Consider the following 18630-nt stretch of genomic DNA (forward strand, 5'->3'; position numbering starts at 1 on the left):
TAAGCAAGAAAAGATAGAGATGACTTTGCTCTCTTCTGAAGCGCGCATCTATTGTTAGCCTACTGTTCTGTCTCTACTAAACAGACCAAGGGTATGATCCACTGAAAACAACATACTGCATCATTGCAACGTCCAGGTATCACACTGACTGAATCCATAAAGAGTCATGTTTCATGCTGTTACTGTACATATTACTTATGTTAAACGTTTCCATCACAATCTACTTTCCAAATTCTCTTCTAAACTTCCCATGGATTATACTCCCACAAAGCAAACCAACCGAGATAAAATATTTATTCTATCACATACATTACCTCATGGTATGTATCCTCCAGCTCTCCGTCATAAATCCAGCGATAAAGGAAATTCAGTACAGGATGGGATACTAGGCCAAGAATGTGCTGAACCAGGGATCTCATGTAGGGATCTCCTGTTTTAGTATAGGCATGAACTGCTGAGGCTAGTTCACCACCTTTTCTCCCTGTAAGATCAGAAATGTATAAAGAAAAAATATACACACCATCCTTAAATTCAACAGCCATTGATTTTAGGTAGTCATATGTCACTCAGAGCTTGCTGAACAGCAATTCTAAAATGTAGCAAAAGTACAGCTTGTAACGTTGACAGTGAATTCCTAGGTTTTGAGGTATGAATCAATAATCTCACTGAAGCATTAAGCACAGTTCTCTGACACTGTATTCTGTCTACTTTACAGTAGCTTGGAGAAATGCAAATTTCAAGGCATTAGATCACACACAAAGGTTGATTTTATGATTCTTTTCTTCCCCACTGCTCCACCAGAATAGCATTAAAGGAGCCTTAGTATGTTTTCCTACTCTCATGTACTTGACTCTCAGATATTCTGTGTGCACACATACACATCTTTTATGATTCTTGGTTATAGTTCCCCCTATAACTCCTTAAGATAATATCTCCTGGCTTCTTGCAATTCAAAGGTAAGAAGCTGTTAAAAAAAACCCAACCAAACAACCAAATAAACCCCCAAACTAGTACTTGTTTTGCTGTTATGCTGCACAGCTTGAAGCTTTCCTGCAGCACAAACTGTAGCATTCAAAATTTTTATGTCTTAAAAGTAAAGCCCACCATATTTTAAAAATTCTCCCCAATTTCAATAATCAAGGTAAAACAGAAGCTGCAAGCTTTTTTAGTTAAGATGCTCTTTCCAAAGGGCCACAATCTCCATTTATTTTCAAAGACAGCAAAGCTGAAGTACCCTCAGAGAGAAGCACAGCCTATGGATCAGTTACCAGTCAACTCCAACACCACTCCTCAATATTTTCTTGTGGATTGCCAACACAGCCACACACTATTTGTAGATTTGTAAAGTTTAATTGCTTCAAATGAATCTGCAGACAAGTTACAAATGACTCCTATATGCCATTATATATAGAGGAATAGCATAATACTTATACACAGTGAAGAGACCAAGCCAACCATTTCATGATGTATTAGAGGTTTACTGTTTAAAAAAAAAAGTATAACATTTTTTGAAAGATGACTAAAATTGAGTAATTGAAAACAGCATGAAAAATCCATGCTTAAAATTTGAAGGATTTCTCAAGTTTAAAAAAAGTCAGAAAAAGTCTAAGTGTATCAAAACAGCACTATAATTTGTCAGTTTTTTGCTAAAACTAAAAGACAGAGAATCCTTTGAAATAGTTACTTAATTTTCTAACAGTACTATTATTGATATCCACCTTTGGCATGCACAACCACCAACCACCCAGTTAAGAAAACTTCCCCAGAAACAGCAATTTAATGTCACACAGACCTTGACAGTGATCAACAAGTGCTGCGAGGGTCTTTAACCTTATTTTAGGATCGTATGTCCAGACTAGAAGACGGCGAAGTGTTAAACTGCTCTCAAGGCCCAAATTCACACCCTGGTCATCTTCCAATTGCAACTAAACAAATTAGAAACAGAAATATACACATCAAGGAACAAAACTGGCAAAACTGAAGCAGAACTGACGTTTCTTAGTTTTTGCTCTGAAGTTAGCTTTTTAATTAACACACTTGAAATACCCACTATTATATGCTCTCTCATTAAATCATTGGGTCAAAACCTGAGATCCACACAAGTGGAAATAGAGAGTCAAGCACACGTGAAAGGACAGAGACAAGTAGATGTGTAGCAGGGCTGACAGAGCACAAAGGCAAATAAAGTTAAAAGAAAGCAAGGTGCTAGATAGTAACGAAAGGAGAGAAGAACAAACAAAAAGTGAACAGAGATCGTGGAAGACAGTAAACACTGGCCAAAGAGATGCTCAGAAAAAACATCTGAAGGAAAGTAAGGGTGTAGGAGGTAAAATTTTTATTACTGCACAGCCAGCTTAATTTAGTTCAAAACGGAACAAATTCTGTTCAATGTCTTCCTCCAGAAGCCATCAGATCTTAAATTAGCTATACAGTGAGATTAAGGAATTACCCAAAAAAAAAAAACCCCCACACATTAAAAACTATGATAAGAAAAATCTGTCACAATGTAACTACCATGAATCTTCTAACACCCTGGAAAATGAAAGCCAAATATTTGCATCTGATATGAAAATGCACATCTCATACAAGTAAAGACAGTGTAAGCATGACAAAGGCACAACCTAAGAATACAGAAGCAACTTCCTATAGCAGTCCAAACAGACAAACTCTTAGAAAAGATGCTGTTTCCTGTATGTGACCACCAGTCCACCTTGTGTTTGACATCCAACACATTGCCAAATACAACATATCAGTTAAGACTAGTGTCATTCACATTAAACTCAGCCTTAAAGCCAGTTAAATTCATTAGCTTCTGGATGTTCCTAGGTCCTTTTTTTTTCGTTTTATTTGGAAATTGGCAATGATAAGGAGACATATGTCTTTAAGGAAAAGATGATACACTTAAATCTTCATCATGGACGTGCATTTTTAAATGGGCTGACAACTGAAACAGTCTGCAAGGAAAAGACCTGAAAATCTTATGGAATAGCACACAGTACACTCAGGACGACTCTTTCAGAGGCAAAAACACATTTGGGAGAAGCTCTGAATACATAATACAAAGTTATAGAGAGAAAACCAGTACAGAACCTTTTAATGAGATTATTGTTATGTACTACTATGTCTGAACTGCTGACTGGAACTGCAGCTAGCAACTCCTAAACTGCCACCCTGTATGATCTCCTGAATACAAGAATGCAGCATGTACTCAACTCCAAACCACTGTTTTCTACATGTTTTCAAGTAACTGAAATATACTGTCTTGTAAAGAAAGTGTCTTCCAAAAAAGTAGAGTTTTTCTATCACTTTTTAAAATAAAATTGAGAAGTCATCAAGCTCACCTCTGGGTGAGAGTAATTTGGCACAAGTCTTGAGAATCCTGACTTCTTAAAGATTTCTGCTCCATCAATTAGGTACATAAGAAATGCCATCCTCTGTCAGTACTCTGGCTAGTGAACTGCCACTCCATCTCCAATAACAACAAAAGGAAGCGCTGTACAAGAAGAGCATGCAAAGTTGACCTCTCTCTGCAGCCTGTCATCCTTAGGCTCCTTGCAGCCCAGTCACAGCATTCAGAATATGAGAGGATGCATCCTTGCTCAGCCCTTCTAATAGCAGTTTACATATTTGCCTTCCACAAATTTGTACAATCCATTCTTCAACCTGTTAGTACTGCCTTTTGCCATGACATCCCAGGGAAACAAATTTTGCAAGATATCTTTTATAGCAACCTCCTGCTAATTTCACAGTGTCTCCTCAATTCTCGTAGCCATTCACCAAATCCCACAGCTTCACGTTTCGTTTATCCTTCATTAGTTTGGAAGCCTCAGCCACAGCCCCCCTGTGTCTTTTCAGTCTCAATAGACTCAGCCCATCTCCATTCTCCCCACACAGAGCAATTGTCCACAGTCCTGAGGATTTCAGCTTACTTTCTCCCTCCTCACTGTCTACCTCACCACTGTCTGAGAGACTGCCACCAGGACTACACAAACTGACACCTGCTGCCTTGTTCTCAGGGCCCAAATGCACATCAAGTCCAGCAGTGCAGACAACAACCTGTGAGGACACCAAGGTACTTCCCAGATTGGTCCTGCTGATGCCAACTCCAGCACTGAGGAAGCATGCATTAGGTTAGCTTTCCTCCTGATTAAAAAAAAAAAAAACAAAAACAACACAAACCAAACCACCTTGTACCTCCCACTGTGGCTCCCCAGCACCTATTTGCTCACCCACTGTCTCATGCTGCTCCTTGCCATGGACAGAGCATCCAGAGTACCAGTTTTAGCAAACTTTCACTGACAGACTGGGAGATTTCAATCTGCCTTACCCTCTCCAGATCATCAACTAAAACCAGTGCCAGCACCTATCTTGGGAGCACACTACTGACCCTTCTCCATCCTGCAGTGTGATCTTGCGCTTCCCAGCCTTCAAGTCACAAGCGAATCTCTCCTCCACTGCTGCATCTCCTTCCTTTCTTTGACAGACTTTGGGGAGGAACCTTGCTGGCGGCTTCTTGAAATTCCAAACATAACATGCCTCCTGGGATCCCCTTCAGTCAGGTGCTGAGGGTCATCCCCAGAAACTCCAGTTTGCTAGTGCAGCAAAACTTTACTTTACAGACACTGTATTGACTGTTTCCTACCAGAATGTATTTAATCAGTTTGCTCAATACATTCGTGAACTCTAACACTGGAGATAAGTCTGGCAAGGAACATGAAGAGCAACAAGAAAAGCAGCAAAAGGAAGACAGGGAAAATGTGGGTCCAGCTACTGAATGGTGATGGGAAAGTGGTGACAGGAAAAATGGAAAAGGCTGAAAGGCTGAAGTACTTAATGCCTTCTGTGCCTTGCTTTTTTGGTAAGATTTGCCATTGGCAATACCAGACATCACCTGAGACTGGAGGAGAAGTCTGGAACAAGGAAAACTTATTCTGAGTGGAGAAGGATCAGGTTAGGGAACATTAAAGAAACTGGATGTTCCTAAGTCTATGAGACCTGATGGGATGCACCCACGTGTGCTGAAGGAGCTGGCCAATGTCACTGCAAGGCCGCTCACAATTATATTTGCAATATCATAGCAATCAGAGGAGGTTTCCAATGCCTGGTAAAAAGCATATAGCACTCCTCTCCGAGAAAGAGGATCTATAAAACTACACAGCAGTGAGACTCACCTTATTTACTGGGATGCTGACAGAGCAACTAATCCTGGAAACCATTTCCAAACGTATGAAATAAAAAGCTTTTCTCAGGAAGTAACGTTCAGGGAAAGGAAGAGGAAGGGGGACATTTGTGGTGATGGAGTTTGCCTTTTAGTAACACTGAAACATCTTACTCTCTCAGTACAACAGAAGGAACGAGGAAAATGCACAAACTACCCCAAACAGAACAAGAAGTTGGAACCGTTGTTACTAGCTGCTGAACCACACATTACTTGAAATACAGAAAGATTTGTTTTCTCCCTTCAAAGATGTGTCATGTTGTTTGGGATTTGAATGATAAAGGTATCATGCAAGGCAAAACTGACAAAAAAGGATGCCAAAAAAAGGGAGAGAGGCTTAGAAATACACATCAGATTCCTTCCTTATGTAATACATCAAATAACAGTGAATTTATAAGAGAAAAATATTCATTGGTATACATCCAAAGAGTAGGAAATGTACAAGTTAGAGAATTGTGTCCATTATCAAGAGAAACTGCTGTACATACTTCCCTTTTAAATGGGATATCTAGGTATACCTTTTAGGAGATATTCAGACAATGTAAAGCTGAAATGCTGGGGTTTCAACCCCAAGCCCCAAATTAAGGTTGACATAGGGGTGATTCCCACAGCCCTTCACAAAGGGGGGGTGAGTTTGCCTTTGGGCTTCCCTCCAGGGTGTAGCCAGCCTGGCAGACAGAGCCATTGGGTGAATGAGCCCCAGGTGTCCCACATTAAGTAAGCAAAGGTCAGGTGTCCCACTTAGGGATACAAGCTGGGACCACTTGCAGGAAGGGGCAGTGTCTGTCTGTGAGGTGGATGCCCTGTGTAGAGTTCCCTGTTGGGGAAGGACCTCCTGCCTCCCTGGAACTGGGCTCCAGTCAGGTCTGGCTTTTGTAAATGTGGGCTGTGTAGAGATTCAGTATGTGACTTCCTTGGTCTTATATATTTGGTTTGTTGACTGGGTTGTCTCCTGTCCCTTCTATGGGAAGCTGCATTTCACCATTTATTGTGCCCATTGTTGGTCATGCGGTGTATTTGTTGGGGTCAGTGGGATTGATGTTGATTATGTATAATTTGACTGACTTGTTTGTACCCCCAGTGCTCACCCATGTACTGACCCATTTGTGTCAAATACAATTTGGTTATTGGTTCATCTTTATGCTGGCTGTGTCCTTTATGCTAGGCCTAATAATTGGCAAAACAAAAGCAAAATAAAAAAGTTAAATAAGAACCACTTAAATTACCTGAGAATGTAAAACAGACAGAAGTCGGTAGTATTCTTTAAGTTCCTGATGTAAGGCTGCACAAAAACTCTGTAAGACAGAGAAAAAAGAAAAAAAACAAATCAGGAAAAAAAGAAATCTTTCTCCTATTACCACGCCGTGAAGGTAGTTAGAAATTTCCTAAAAGGAATCAAGCTACAAGTTACAGCACAAAAGCTATCTCAGAAAAATGGCCAATGTATAAGTGCTTCCCTAACAGATGCACAGACTTTTCCAAGAACATACACACCTTGTCAAATGACTTTGATTCTTGCTGTCTTAATTCTTAGAAGATTAAATTATGATAACCATAACTCTCCAAATAGATACAGCACCTCAAAAAATATTAATAATTACCATAGGGATGTGCAAATCATAACATGACTCAAAATTATCTTTAAGAATTATGTAAGATACAGTATGTAGTAGTAATAGTTTCAATTTCAGGAAGGCCTCTAATAACAGAACATGGAACTTAGGGAACCATCATTGTATTTACAGTATATATTTTATGACATGAACAAGAAAACAGAACACTCAAAAAAGTACTCCCAGTAAGTGCTTGCTGGATGAAGTACTCTAAATGTTTGGAGTCTTATCAGTTGACAGTCGTATATGGCTCTTCACTTGACATGGAAGAAATGAGTAACAGTAAGTATATCCTAAGAAATCTGTAAAATGTGCAGAAATTAACAGACCCGAACTAAAGCTCAGATTTTTCTTTGTAAAACAACTCTAATCACAACTACTTTGTGTCCTTTAAAAAATAAATTAAGGTAGATTTTAAAAACAATTCCTGAAAGAATACTTGTTTAGTAATGGATAGTTTTCCACAGTTTGGGGTCCTGGACTTTTGCTTTGTTTTTGCAATGTTCTTAAGCTAACATACAGAGTAAAAAAATCCCTGCAACACATTTTTTAAAACAATTAAAAATATGGCTTGTTAATTTTGGACTGAGTTGAAAATTTTGTACTTCAAACACTAGTTAGAGTTTTTGTTTGGTTTTTTGAAGAGTAGTTCCATGCACACACACAAATTCTTCAGAATGGATATCTTAACCAGTTCTCAGCTAATGATTTTGGTATCTATCTCAATGGGGTTTGGTTTTTATTAATAGGAAATTCCCCAGGACTTCCCCTGAACCCTTTTTAAAATCATCACAGCCGAAGTAATTTGGAAAAAATAAGAAAAACATTACAAAAAGAAGCCAAGAGCTTAAAGTAAAATATGTATTCACTACAGTATGTACAAGGGAGAAATCATTACTACAAGCACAAGGAGAAAATAAATCTTCTTTCCTGCTAAGAGGCTAAGAAGCCTAGAAAAAAAAAAAAAAAAGCATTAATCTTGCCATTGTATCCTTTATAAGTAAAGAGGGTTCGTTTCTTCAACTTAACATTAGAAATTAGAAATAAATTTGAAATTCATTTTATTCCAGAGGGCAAAAATAAATCCCCCTTATGTGTAACTTTTCATTTCTTCTCACTTGCTTCTTCAGTACATTTTTGAACCTATTACAGTAGCACTTGCCAAGATAGAGAGTGAAGTAGAGCCTCCAAGAAGACATTCAAAGGCACTACATATCTACTCAAAGTGTGAGAACAGTAATCACGAACTTCAGTAGCCAAAAGGAGTTAGGATCTAACTGGCCATCAACTTTTCAGTGGAGCTTTAGAAGTTAAAATTTACATCCAGTGCCAATTCCTGCATCACAAACTACAGATTTTTGTTTCCCAAACTGTTACAGAAAACTGGACATTATCCTAGAATTCTGATTTGGTCTACAGCAAAAGAGAATTCAGGAAGGAAACAGAATGCTTGTTCAGGAGTAAAAAATTAAAATGCCCACTACCTCAACAGGATCTAAACGGGCAAAAGGTCAAAATATAAGGCAAGTTATATTTCATGGCTGATTATTCTTTTTGCTTTCTGAGGACAAAGTTTAACTTAGATACTAAACAGCAAAGGCAGAAGAATATAATGTTAAAGCGTGTATATGATTGTATCTCTACTCCTAAAAATTGTCAATACCCAGCATTTTGAATGGTAAAAAGTGTCACCAGAATCATGATAAAAGAGGTGACAGACATCTTATCCTACATGTAGTTTAAACAGGGGGTTTACACACACATTCTTTTAAAACTTTAAACAAAAGATGCTTTAGAATACACAATATATTCTTGTGCTAAATTCTTAATGCACAGTGTGCGGCACCTGAAATTGTCAGCTATAAAAGCCATGAAGATCATTGATATATACTCTTTATGCACAGATACTGTCAGCAGGAGTAGAATATATGTTTTTATTTGCACACTTATGTCCTAGAAATAAATGTAAGTGCTTTCCTCAAAGCAAAATAAACAGCATCAGAGCTATGCAGATTCAGCTAGCTAATTGCACAGCCTTCTGCACAGGATTGGAAATCTGCATATGGTAGCTAAGATATCACACATTTAAATTCACTGAAGAATTAATGGTCTCCCCTTGCTGTAACTTGAAAATTAAAGCCAGAGACAGTAAAAATAAGCGTAAGCAGGAAGCTACTAGATAAAAAGAAATTTCAACCAGATATAAGGGGGGAGAGTCTGAAGAAAATGCATATACAGTAGCACTACCATATAAAACATGGAAATCATCATTGGATTACTAGAAAAATAATTATTTATATGTAACTGAAAGGGTTACTTAGAATAAGAGACAGAAGGGAACAGAATAAAACATTAGACAAGTAGGAAGCACTACCGTGTCTCTACTGACCTCTTAAGAAAAATTAGATTGAAGGGAGAAGAACTTCAATTTCTTGGCAGATTAGGTAGGATGTTATGGCTAGAGGCAAGGATAACATTTCTGTCGACTCAGAAGGGATAATATCCAGTTTTACAGAGGGAGCAAGTGAGAGGAAACGGGAATGCCTTAGCAGTAAATGTGGTTTTGGGTATTACAGCAGCTGTGAAGTTACTGTAGACTACAAATCATGATGATGAAACCTATAAAAACAAAAATTAATATTCTTTTGATGCTGTATTCAAAAGAAATGGCAGAAGATAATGGGGTACTTGCATTTTATGTAAGTTAGTGCAGTATTAACACACAAACATCATTAGCTGACAAGTGTCTCCTGCATAGGTCACTAACAACTGTACTAGTGATTAATTAGCTCAGGGATGCCACCATCCCATTTAAGAAATGTTTTTGTCTATAAACATGCATGAGTACTTCAAAAAATATTAATTTGAAAAAGGAGATTAAGAAAAGGAATCTATGCATGAGACTTTCCAGCTACAAATGACCAGTGCAACTCCTTACACCCAGCAAGAGCAAATGCCTTTCCCTTGCCTTCAGACTATGACCCATACCAAATATGGCAGTCCATAGAAAGAGTAAATCAAAAGATGAATGATCCAAGCTCCAAAGTTTACACATGATTCTAGTACTGCAATTACTCAGTAGTTTCTAAGGGAAACTAGACCAAAATACTGTAGCAAAATCAATTTTTTAGCTGACCTACCTGTCCCACAAGTCCAAATGCACGATCCAAACTCCTCTGGTCTGTGTATTTTCTTATTTTATTATGCAGCCAACCCAACTCTGCAAGTCTACTTGTAGTATCTCTGAGAGATTTGGACAAGCTCACCTACAAAGTTAACAGAAACAGTAACTTGCAAATAAGTCAAATGTACCATGCCAATACTTGTTTCTTCACAAAAGTCTCTCATAAAACAAGCCAGTTCAGGAAACAATCATTTTATATTCTACAGCAGAGATAGGGCCAGAAAAGCAGACAACCATGTAATTAGCATTAAATGTATACATATAAGTATTGAAATGCAGCAGCAACAAACTACTGGCAACTCTGTGACCTCCCCTTTTGGAAATCTAAATGTAAAAACAGTGTATGAATTATGTTACATTAGGCAGTTATGGCAGTAACACAAAGGTCTTCAGAAAAGAGGAAGAAATCTAAAATTTAAGATGTAGAATCACACTTCATTTTATCCTGATAATCAGCAAGACTGAAAATACAAGAGCTTTAAAAGAGCAGTCAATGACTAAAACTAATGAAGAAACTTAGAGAAAATAGTTACTACTTCATGTGGAAGTAACCTTTAGTAGAAGACAAATAACCCAATGCCAGACTAGGTATCATGAACCAAAACTTATGGAATCCAAATTCCAAGTTTAAGTTCAATCCACCAGTAACAGCTTTTATAAGCTATTTAATCACGTGTCCCTCTGAGCTGTTCTAGTCTGTTTCTACTTGTACAAAGTACCTCACTTAGCCCTGCAAGCCTGCCTTAGTCCCAATAGTCTATTTAACTACTACTATTTTAATCTGAATCAGCACATTTCTTTAAATTGCCAACACATAGGACATGTTTCTCTTATTCCTACTGGAGATTTGCTTCTACCACATTTTGTCACATTACCCAAGAGCACTATCATCAAGTTTGCAAAATTTGATTGGATAAAAAACCCCAAACAATCGGACTGATACATTAGGCCAAGAGACAGATTGACTTTTGTCCACAGTGACTGGGCCTATAACACCTCTACAGACAATTTTAACTTGGAGAGCCAGCTGGAACAGTCCAAACTGAAGCAAGAAAGTGCACTTACAAGCTGAATGGATTGCCAAAGAATTCAGCCTTTTAGTTAACAGTACAGGCATTCTCTACAATAAAGATCAGCTACAGAGCATATTAGCCACAGCAGTGTGAACTTGAACCAGGCAGCTGCATTTGATTATAAGACCAGAGTTCAGGCCCTGGCCCTCTTGTTTAGCTATAGAGGCACAGCTTTAACTTCTCTAACAACTTCTATAGGATAAATTCTAGCCCAAACAAGCATAATTGGACAGTTAAAAACTCTGCCTGAAGCTACAACTGAAGAGATGACCTAAGAACTATTCAGAATTCTGCAACTACACAGTACTTGGCAAGCATTACATACAACACACATCTTCTGAAATCAAATGAGGAACAAGCAGAATTGGCTTAGTGTTATTACATTTGTATCTGTTAGATCAAATGAGATGCTGCTAGCTTGTGCAGTGCTGAATGTTACCAACAGACCTAATATTAACACTGACATTAGAAAGCATTCAGGCAACAATAACAGCTTGGAAAGTGTGTTTCTTTCTGGAAAAACAGACTGTGTACAATGATATTCTCTCTGTGCAGCTGAGGAAAAACTACATGCTTTGACTACTATTTTGCCTAACATGCAGTCAACACAGCTAGAAGAGATACAACCTTGGTCCTCCTTGTTCATCAGAAAAAGTTCCAGCTGCACCTCTAGGCAGTCAAATAATTTAATCCTGAGTACAACAGCTCAGTCAAGCACCAAGAAGGAAGAAGGATGGAATACTGACCTCACAAAAATAACTGAAGAGACAAAGTTCTCAAGAAAAAGCATTACTGACCACAAATCATCTGAATAATCAAACTCCCTGTATTAAAAGAATCAAACTCAAACCAAGAGTTATTCACCTCAAACTAGCCTATTTGATATGCAAGCTACACAAAAAAATAAAACCCATAGTGACAATTTTGCAATCACTGTTTTCTCCACATTCCTCTAGAAAAATCTATTATGCTACCTTTCCTTTGCCACAGATAATTTAACACATATGAAACATAACTAACTCAGTGCAGGTGTTGAGGAATTACAAACTTTGCAGCATCTACAGGTACAGAAGATGATGTTCTTAAGAATCTGTTTATTAACAACATTTAATTGATTTAACAAGATTTAACCTTTCCATTTTTCTCCCCCACTAAGCAGCCCTAAATGTCATTGTAAAGTAACAGGGAACGACTATGCATTTAACTTTTTGCTATTATTACGAAGAAGAAAAAGAAAACTAGTTCCCTTATCATCAACATTAAGATAAGTCTACTGTGCTTTTGACACATGAAAAGCCCCAAAATCAATCCCCCACCATTTTAGAACTGTGTCATATTGTCATAGTATAAACTTAATATAAGTGACAATCGTAAGCACTGTCTTTCCACTTGAACAAGAATATGAAAACCAATTAACATGCTGAAACTGAACTGTGATGCAGTACTGTCTAAATTCCGAATAAGGAAAAGGTGCTAAAGCAGCTAGCACCATTTTTCATTCCTTCCTCAGCTGACTGAATCTCACCCTTGGTTTTTTTTCCACACTGTAAATATGCTTAACATCTCACCAGGTTAAAGCAAGATCTTGCGTCTCTCAAACTTCTTCCCTATTTGACACCTTCCTTCCAATTCACATCAGCTGGATTTTCTACCAACAACAGAAGCTGAAAGTACCACCAGCCCTTTCTTGGGTGATCTGCATTATTCCATCTGATCATTTACAAGTTGTAATCAAGACCATAACATCAAGTGGCTAGCATCCACTCCACATATCAGACTGTTAAATTTAATCCAATAATAATGTGGTCAAAAGCCTGCATCTGGTTTATAGTCCTTCTTATACACTGGTACACTGGGGAGGGGAAATGATGAAAAAAATCCATTAAGCCATAATTTAGGAGTCTTTGTACTGGCTTAATAGTTGGGAGTCTATTCACATCTTGTGAAATGCTACAGTTTGTTCCTGGAACCTAACCGACACAATCAGTTTTAAACTAGCACTGTTGAAACTACTCTGTTGTACTATTAAAAAAAAAAAAAAAAAAAAAAAAAAAAAAGTAAAGACTTGTGATAATATTTTAACTTTTTTAACATATTTTTCCCCTACATACCTCTCTGCTCACATATAAAATACAAGTCACCATACAGTACCTTTCCCTCCACTTTATAGCAATTTTCAGAATTGCACATTTTGATGGTTTTGCCATCTATTCCCTGGAAGACATACAGAACGTCTCTTACAAGGTTTGCTTCAGTTATTTCAACAGAGCCTAGAAAGAAAAAAACAACCAATATTTAGATTTGTGGGGACAAATAATTTTTATTACAACTTCAACAAGTATTTAGATGCCTAGACAAAAAAAAAAAAGACAAAAAAAAGAGAAAGCCTGTGTTTTAACACCTGTAAACAAATGTTTTAAGTCCTCTTACAACCTGACAGGAAAGCCAAGAATTCCCTTTCCCTGCCTCTGAGACAATTCCAGGTATCAGTAGAGTAGGTTGGCTTGTATGACACAAGGCATGTTATATTTTAACCAACATTTCAGCCAGTTCTTAAACTTGCTATCTTTTCTGATTCAATCACCAGTGCAAGTTCTGAGGCAAACATCGTAACTACTTTACCTTTCTTTGAAAGAATAGTTGAAATTGTTAAACATGACTTACAGAATAATTTCTTCTACATTCAGCAGGAAAACAGAGTTAATCCAGAAGAACGAACTGTTTGTTTAATACCTGCTTTCAATCATATATGCCACTGCTCAGTGAAAAGATTGATCAAAACCAGATTGCCAGCTGCATAACAGCTATAGAGCTGGCAAATAGAAAAGTGTAAATACTGTTTCTGAAGGTATATATACCTTTGATTTAGTAAAGCTTTTGCTATTGCAGCATCCAGTTTGCTTCTGGCTTGTATCTCTAGTTAGAGATTGGATTATGTTTAAGATTTAAGATATTAATTGATTTAAAGAAAACGAGATTGAAAAAGGTGCTGTGCAGGCCACTGCAACTACACCCGCCTCTCCTGAGCAAAACAGCTTTTGTAACTTAATTTTAAGATATCAAGAATGAAACAATTTCAACAAATATTTGGAAACTGTGATGTCACAACATACTTCTCCCAAATTTGACAGCACTCATACTCTCATCAGTTTGCCTTCCCAGAATAAAAACAACAGAAAATAAATTCTGTTCTTATTTTGGCAAAAGTAGCCATCATCTCAAGATGAAGTTTAAAATGCAGACTCCCCTCATAATACTAAGATGTCCCTTTTAGGAGCTCTTAGTGGAATGCTAAAAGTTCAAGTACATGTTTCTTTAATTGGTAAATAAGGCGCCAGGTATTAGTATCAACCATACAATGCTCCTAAATATACTGTCTGTGTAGGTGTAGCAAGAAGAACATTCCAATTAACAGCAACCAGCTTTAGAAGAAAAACCCACCATCACCCTTCTAATTAGGTAGAAAAAAAACATTCATGGAAGTGTATCTTCTTGACAATAGCTTTTATATTCTGAACACTGTCCTACTTCTATTTCTACATCAACAAGTGCCTACATTTAAGACAACTGTCAGTCCTTACACTCATCTCGCATAAGAATCAAGAGTCACAGCTGCTGGCTGGCTGGCTGAAACAAGTTTCTACTGCTCTTTATGGTAATTAGTACAACAAAAATAACAGCAGTTCTAGATTTTTTTATATTTTTCCTATATTCGTATATATTAAATTTATCATATATAAAATTATATATATTTATATATTATTAAGAGATATATATATATGCATCCTCTTGCACACCAACAGCATTGTTAATTAGGTTCCAAATGACAAATGCTGCCCTCAGATACACTCTTTGGTCTATTAGCGGTTGCTCTGTGCACTCACTTAAAGTTGCAGGGGCTGGCAGATATACTATATCCATACTTCTTTATACAGAAGTATTAAAAAACAACCCCAAACATAAAACCCCACATCTTTTATCTTTCTTTGCCAGAGAGTAACAGTACTGTAGGATGACATCTGCTGTTAGCTCTTATTCAGAAAAGTCTCCCACTTTTATAGTAAGAGTGAGTTGAAGCTCACAAAGTTGCCACAGAGATCATCTGTTAAACAATTCTCCCTAATTACACTTTTGTAAATTCAGAATAGATCCTCTAGGCATCAGTTTCCAGTCTACAGCCATTTAGTCAAGGAAATAAATTAGTAATATTTATCTTTTTTTTTCTTGACACTATTTTATGTCAATTGTTCTAACTACAATAGTGTGCTAATTTAAAGGAAAAAAAAAGTTTAAAGAGCTTTATATTACAATTGCACAATTCCACGTTTTAGAAGACAGAAACACAAAGGGATGAGCCTATTCCAACAAGTTCTATTCATTGAGCTCTTTCTGACTTTCTAAAAGCAGTAGCATCTTCTGATCATCAAAAGAGTGATCATTACTCACAAATAACGATCAGTTGATCTTGACAAACACTGCAATGAAGTCAGTCTTTTCAGAGGATCAGAACACATTATCAAACCAAATACTGCAAAAAAATGAACAACCAGCCAAAAAGCTTGTGGCCAAATACACTAGTCTTGCATATTTGTTTCTATTCTTCTATCAAATCCATTCTAGCAAAACACTCCTCAAAAAATTCAACATGCTATAAACCTATTTCAACATCATTAAGAAATAATGGAGGATACAAGTAACAATTGTAAAAAGTTATCTTTAACAAATACATCTTTGCTCACCACTTGTATCCCCTTCTCGCCTTGACCTTGGCACGCCACGAGAGACAGCATTTGAAAAGCCTTTTGAGGTAGTGCTTTGTAAAGAAGGCTGGCTTGCAGTTAGAGTCCATGCAAGACGTGACCCTAACTGCTGACGGAGGCAATCTCCAACACCTGGAGCTTGATAGGATTGTCTAAAAGGACAAAAGGAAGAAACATCTTTAAAAACTTTGATTCTGTACATATCACCTAGTTTGGGGTATGCAAACTTCGAAAAATGCCCCAAGCCTGAGTGTGGTTTTTGTGGATCTTTTGTGGTTTCTCTTTTTTTTTTTTTTTAATTAAAAAAGGGTTCAGAACATACAAGCAACTGTTATTGTTTCCTAGAAAACTACACTTTCAAAAAACAAACAAAAAATCCTGTAGAAAAGGAGGTACAAATCTGGCAAATACAATTTCATATTGAAAATTGACTTAGTTCACACTGAACTGTGTAGATATGCTGAAATGGATTAAGAGTGAAGTCAACTATAATAATAATGAACAGTCATAATAAACAACAAATATTTAAGCTTTGTTATTACTTACTTGAAACTGTAGTTACATGCCAAAGAACTAAAGGAAAATAGAGAAAGAGGAGAAAGTTCACTTTCCTGCTAATTTACTGTTTAGGATACTTTGTATCAAGTCCCTGAAGGTGTGATCAGGAGGGAGCAGACAGACAAGCTCCAATTTCCCTTCTTCTCAAACTTGGCAATTTGTCTCAAAAGAAATTTCTTAAACATGAAAAATGTTAAGACTAGAAGTTAACTTGCTGATTATTTCTATATCATGATGGTGAAAAATAAAGTTGAAAATATTTGCAAGGGATTTTTGCTGCTTCCTCTCCCCTCCACAACTGAAAGTAAACATATTGAAATATACACATATTAAAATAAAAAACCAACACCAAAATATACACATATTAATAAAAAAAACCCAAACACCAACTAATTCCACAAAGCTGTGAAAGTCGTTGCAGGGACAGATGGAATAAAAGTACTACACCAACATCCATGTAAAATAAGTTGCGGAATGCCTTTCCTCTCAACTGCCACATAACTCGTGGGATGGTCACTCATCGTACTTACATGATTGTAGCTAGTGAACAAGAACACAGCCACAGAGCAACTGTTGACCTTAGCATTTCTAATTCTAATTAGAGTACAACAGTGAATTTAGGCTGTTACCCTTCAAGAAGAATGTACTCTAGAAACAAAGGAAAACATGTACAAAGTGAAGTTCAGGAGGAATGAAGCTCACAGATCTGAGTTACCCAGCTGACAGACTACAGGACTAAAGAGAGAGCAGTGAAACTGCTATGAAATGGAACAGTCTGAACAGGTCAGACCAAGAATATGTCAGGGACAGGGTAGGTTCTGATGATATTTTTAAGCTAGCAGACATACAAAATAATCTCACTGACATACCTTTCTACATTGTATCAGAATTATATAATGGTTGAGGTTGGAAGAGACCTCTGGAGATCACCTCCAACCGTTCTGCTCAAAGCAGGGTGAACTAGAGAAGGTTACCTGGTGCATTGTTGAGTCACATTTTGAATGTTTTCAAGCATGGAGACTACACAACCTCTTTGGACAAGCTGTTTCAGTCTTTCACAACATCCTCCCTGTCTTCAAACACACACCCCACCTCACTGCAAAAGAAATTTTTTCCCCTTATGTTTAACAGCAATTCCCAGTCTTACAGGTTTTGCCAGTTACCTCTTGTCCTTTCCCTGGGCACTGCTGAGAAAAGTCTAGCTCAGTCTTCTCTACTCCCCTGGTCAGGTATAAAACTGCATAGGTAAGATCCCTCAAGCTTTTTCTTCTCCAGGCTGAACAGTCCCAGCTCTCACAGCCTCCCCTCATTCCTCAGATGCTCCAATCCCTTCATTAGTTTAAGTTCCTTCTCCAGACTCTCTCCAGTCTGTCTGTGGGGTTTTTGTACCATAACTGTACCCAGCGTTTCAGACATGTCCTCACCAGTACTGAGCAGAGAAGGTAGTTTACCTCCCTCAACCTCCTGGTGCTCTTTCTAATGCAGCCCAGGAGGCTGTTGGCCTTTCTTAACTCACATTCCACATGCATGTTCAACTTGGTGTCTACTAGGAATGTCACAGCCCTTTCTGGAAAGCTGCTCTGCAGTCAGTCATCCCCCAGTATGTACTGGTGCACAGTTTTGCTCCCCAGGTTCACTGAACTTCAGAAGGCTCCTGTCAGCCCATTTCTGAAGCCTACTGAGGTCCCTCTGAGCAACAGCTGATGACAGTTCTTTATCAATCACTCCTCCCAGTTTTGTATAATCTGCAAAGTTGCTGAGGGTGCACCCTGTGCCATTAAGTGAAATGAAGGAACCAGCCCCTGGGCTACACCATTAGTGATTGGGCTCCAACTGGGCTTTGTGTCACTGATCATAATCCTTTTGAATTTAGTACATCAGGCAGTCTTCAGTCCACCTCACTGTCACCTTATCTAGTCCCTATTTAATTAAGTCTGTCAATAAGGATGTTATCGGTAGATAGTGTAAAAAATGTTACTAGAGTTGACATAAACACCATTCACTGCTTTTTCCTTGTCCACCAAGTTAGTTATCTCATCACAGAAGGCTGTAAGATTGGTCAAGCATTTTTTTTCTTTCTTAAATCTGTGCTGATGACTCCTAATCCCCACTTCTTATCCTTCACATGTCTGGACATGCTTTCCAGGATTAGTTGCTCCATCACCTTTCAGGGGTTGAGGTGAGGTTCACCAGCCTGTAGCTCCCTGGATCCTCCTCCTTGAAC

General features: G+C 37.7%; 1 protein-coding gene across 1 annotated transcript in view; it reads right to left on the bottom strand.

Moving 5' to 3' along the window:
- TUBGCP3 (tubulin gamma complex associated protein 3) overlaps nucleotides 1-18630 on the bottom strand; it is a 56618-nt gene that overhangs the window by 17920 nt on the left and 20068 nt on the right. The window contains exons 6-12 of the mRNA XM_026845809.1: nucleotides 16395-16421; nucleotides 15828-16000; nucleotides 13240-13358; nucleotides 9972-10097; nucleotides 6445-6513; nucleotides 1793-1925; nucleotides 315-481 (exon numbers count right to left, since the gene is read on the bottom strand). Of these exons, the coding sequence (XP_026701610.1) occupies nucleotides 315-481; nucleotides 1793-1925; nucleotides 6445-6513; nucleotides 9972-10097; nucleotides 13240-13358; nucleotides 15828-16000; nucleotides 16395-16421 (814 nt within the window). The remainder of the gene's footprint in view (nucleotides 1-314; nucleotides 482-1792; nucleotides 1926-6444; nucleotides 6514-9971; nucleotides 10098-13239; nucleotides 13359-15827; nucleotides 16001-16394; nucleotides 16422-18630) is intronic.

Source organism: Athene cunicularia (genome assembly GCF_003259725.1).
Source record: "Athene cunicularia isolate RWA chromosome 1 unlocalized genomic scaffold, athCun1 chr1_part1, whole genome shotgun sequence".
In the NCBI taxonomy this organism is placed as follows: Eukaryota; Metazoa; Chordata; class Aves; order Strigiformes; family Strigidae; genus Athene; species Athene cunicularia.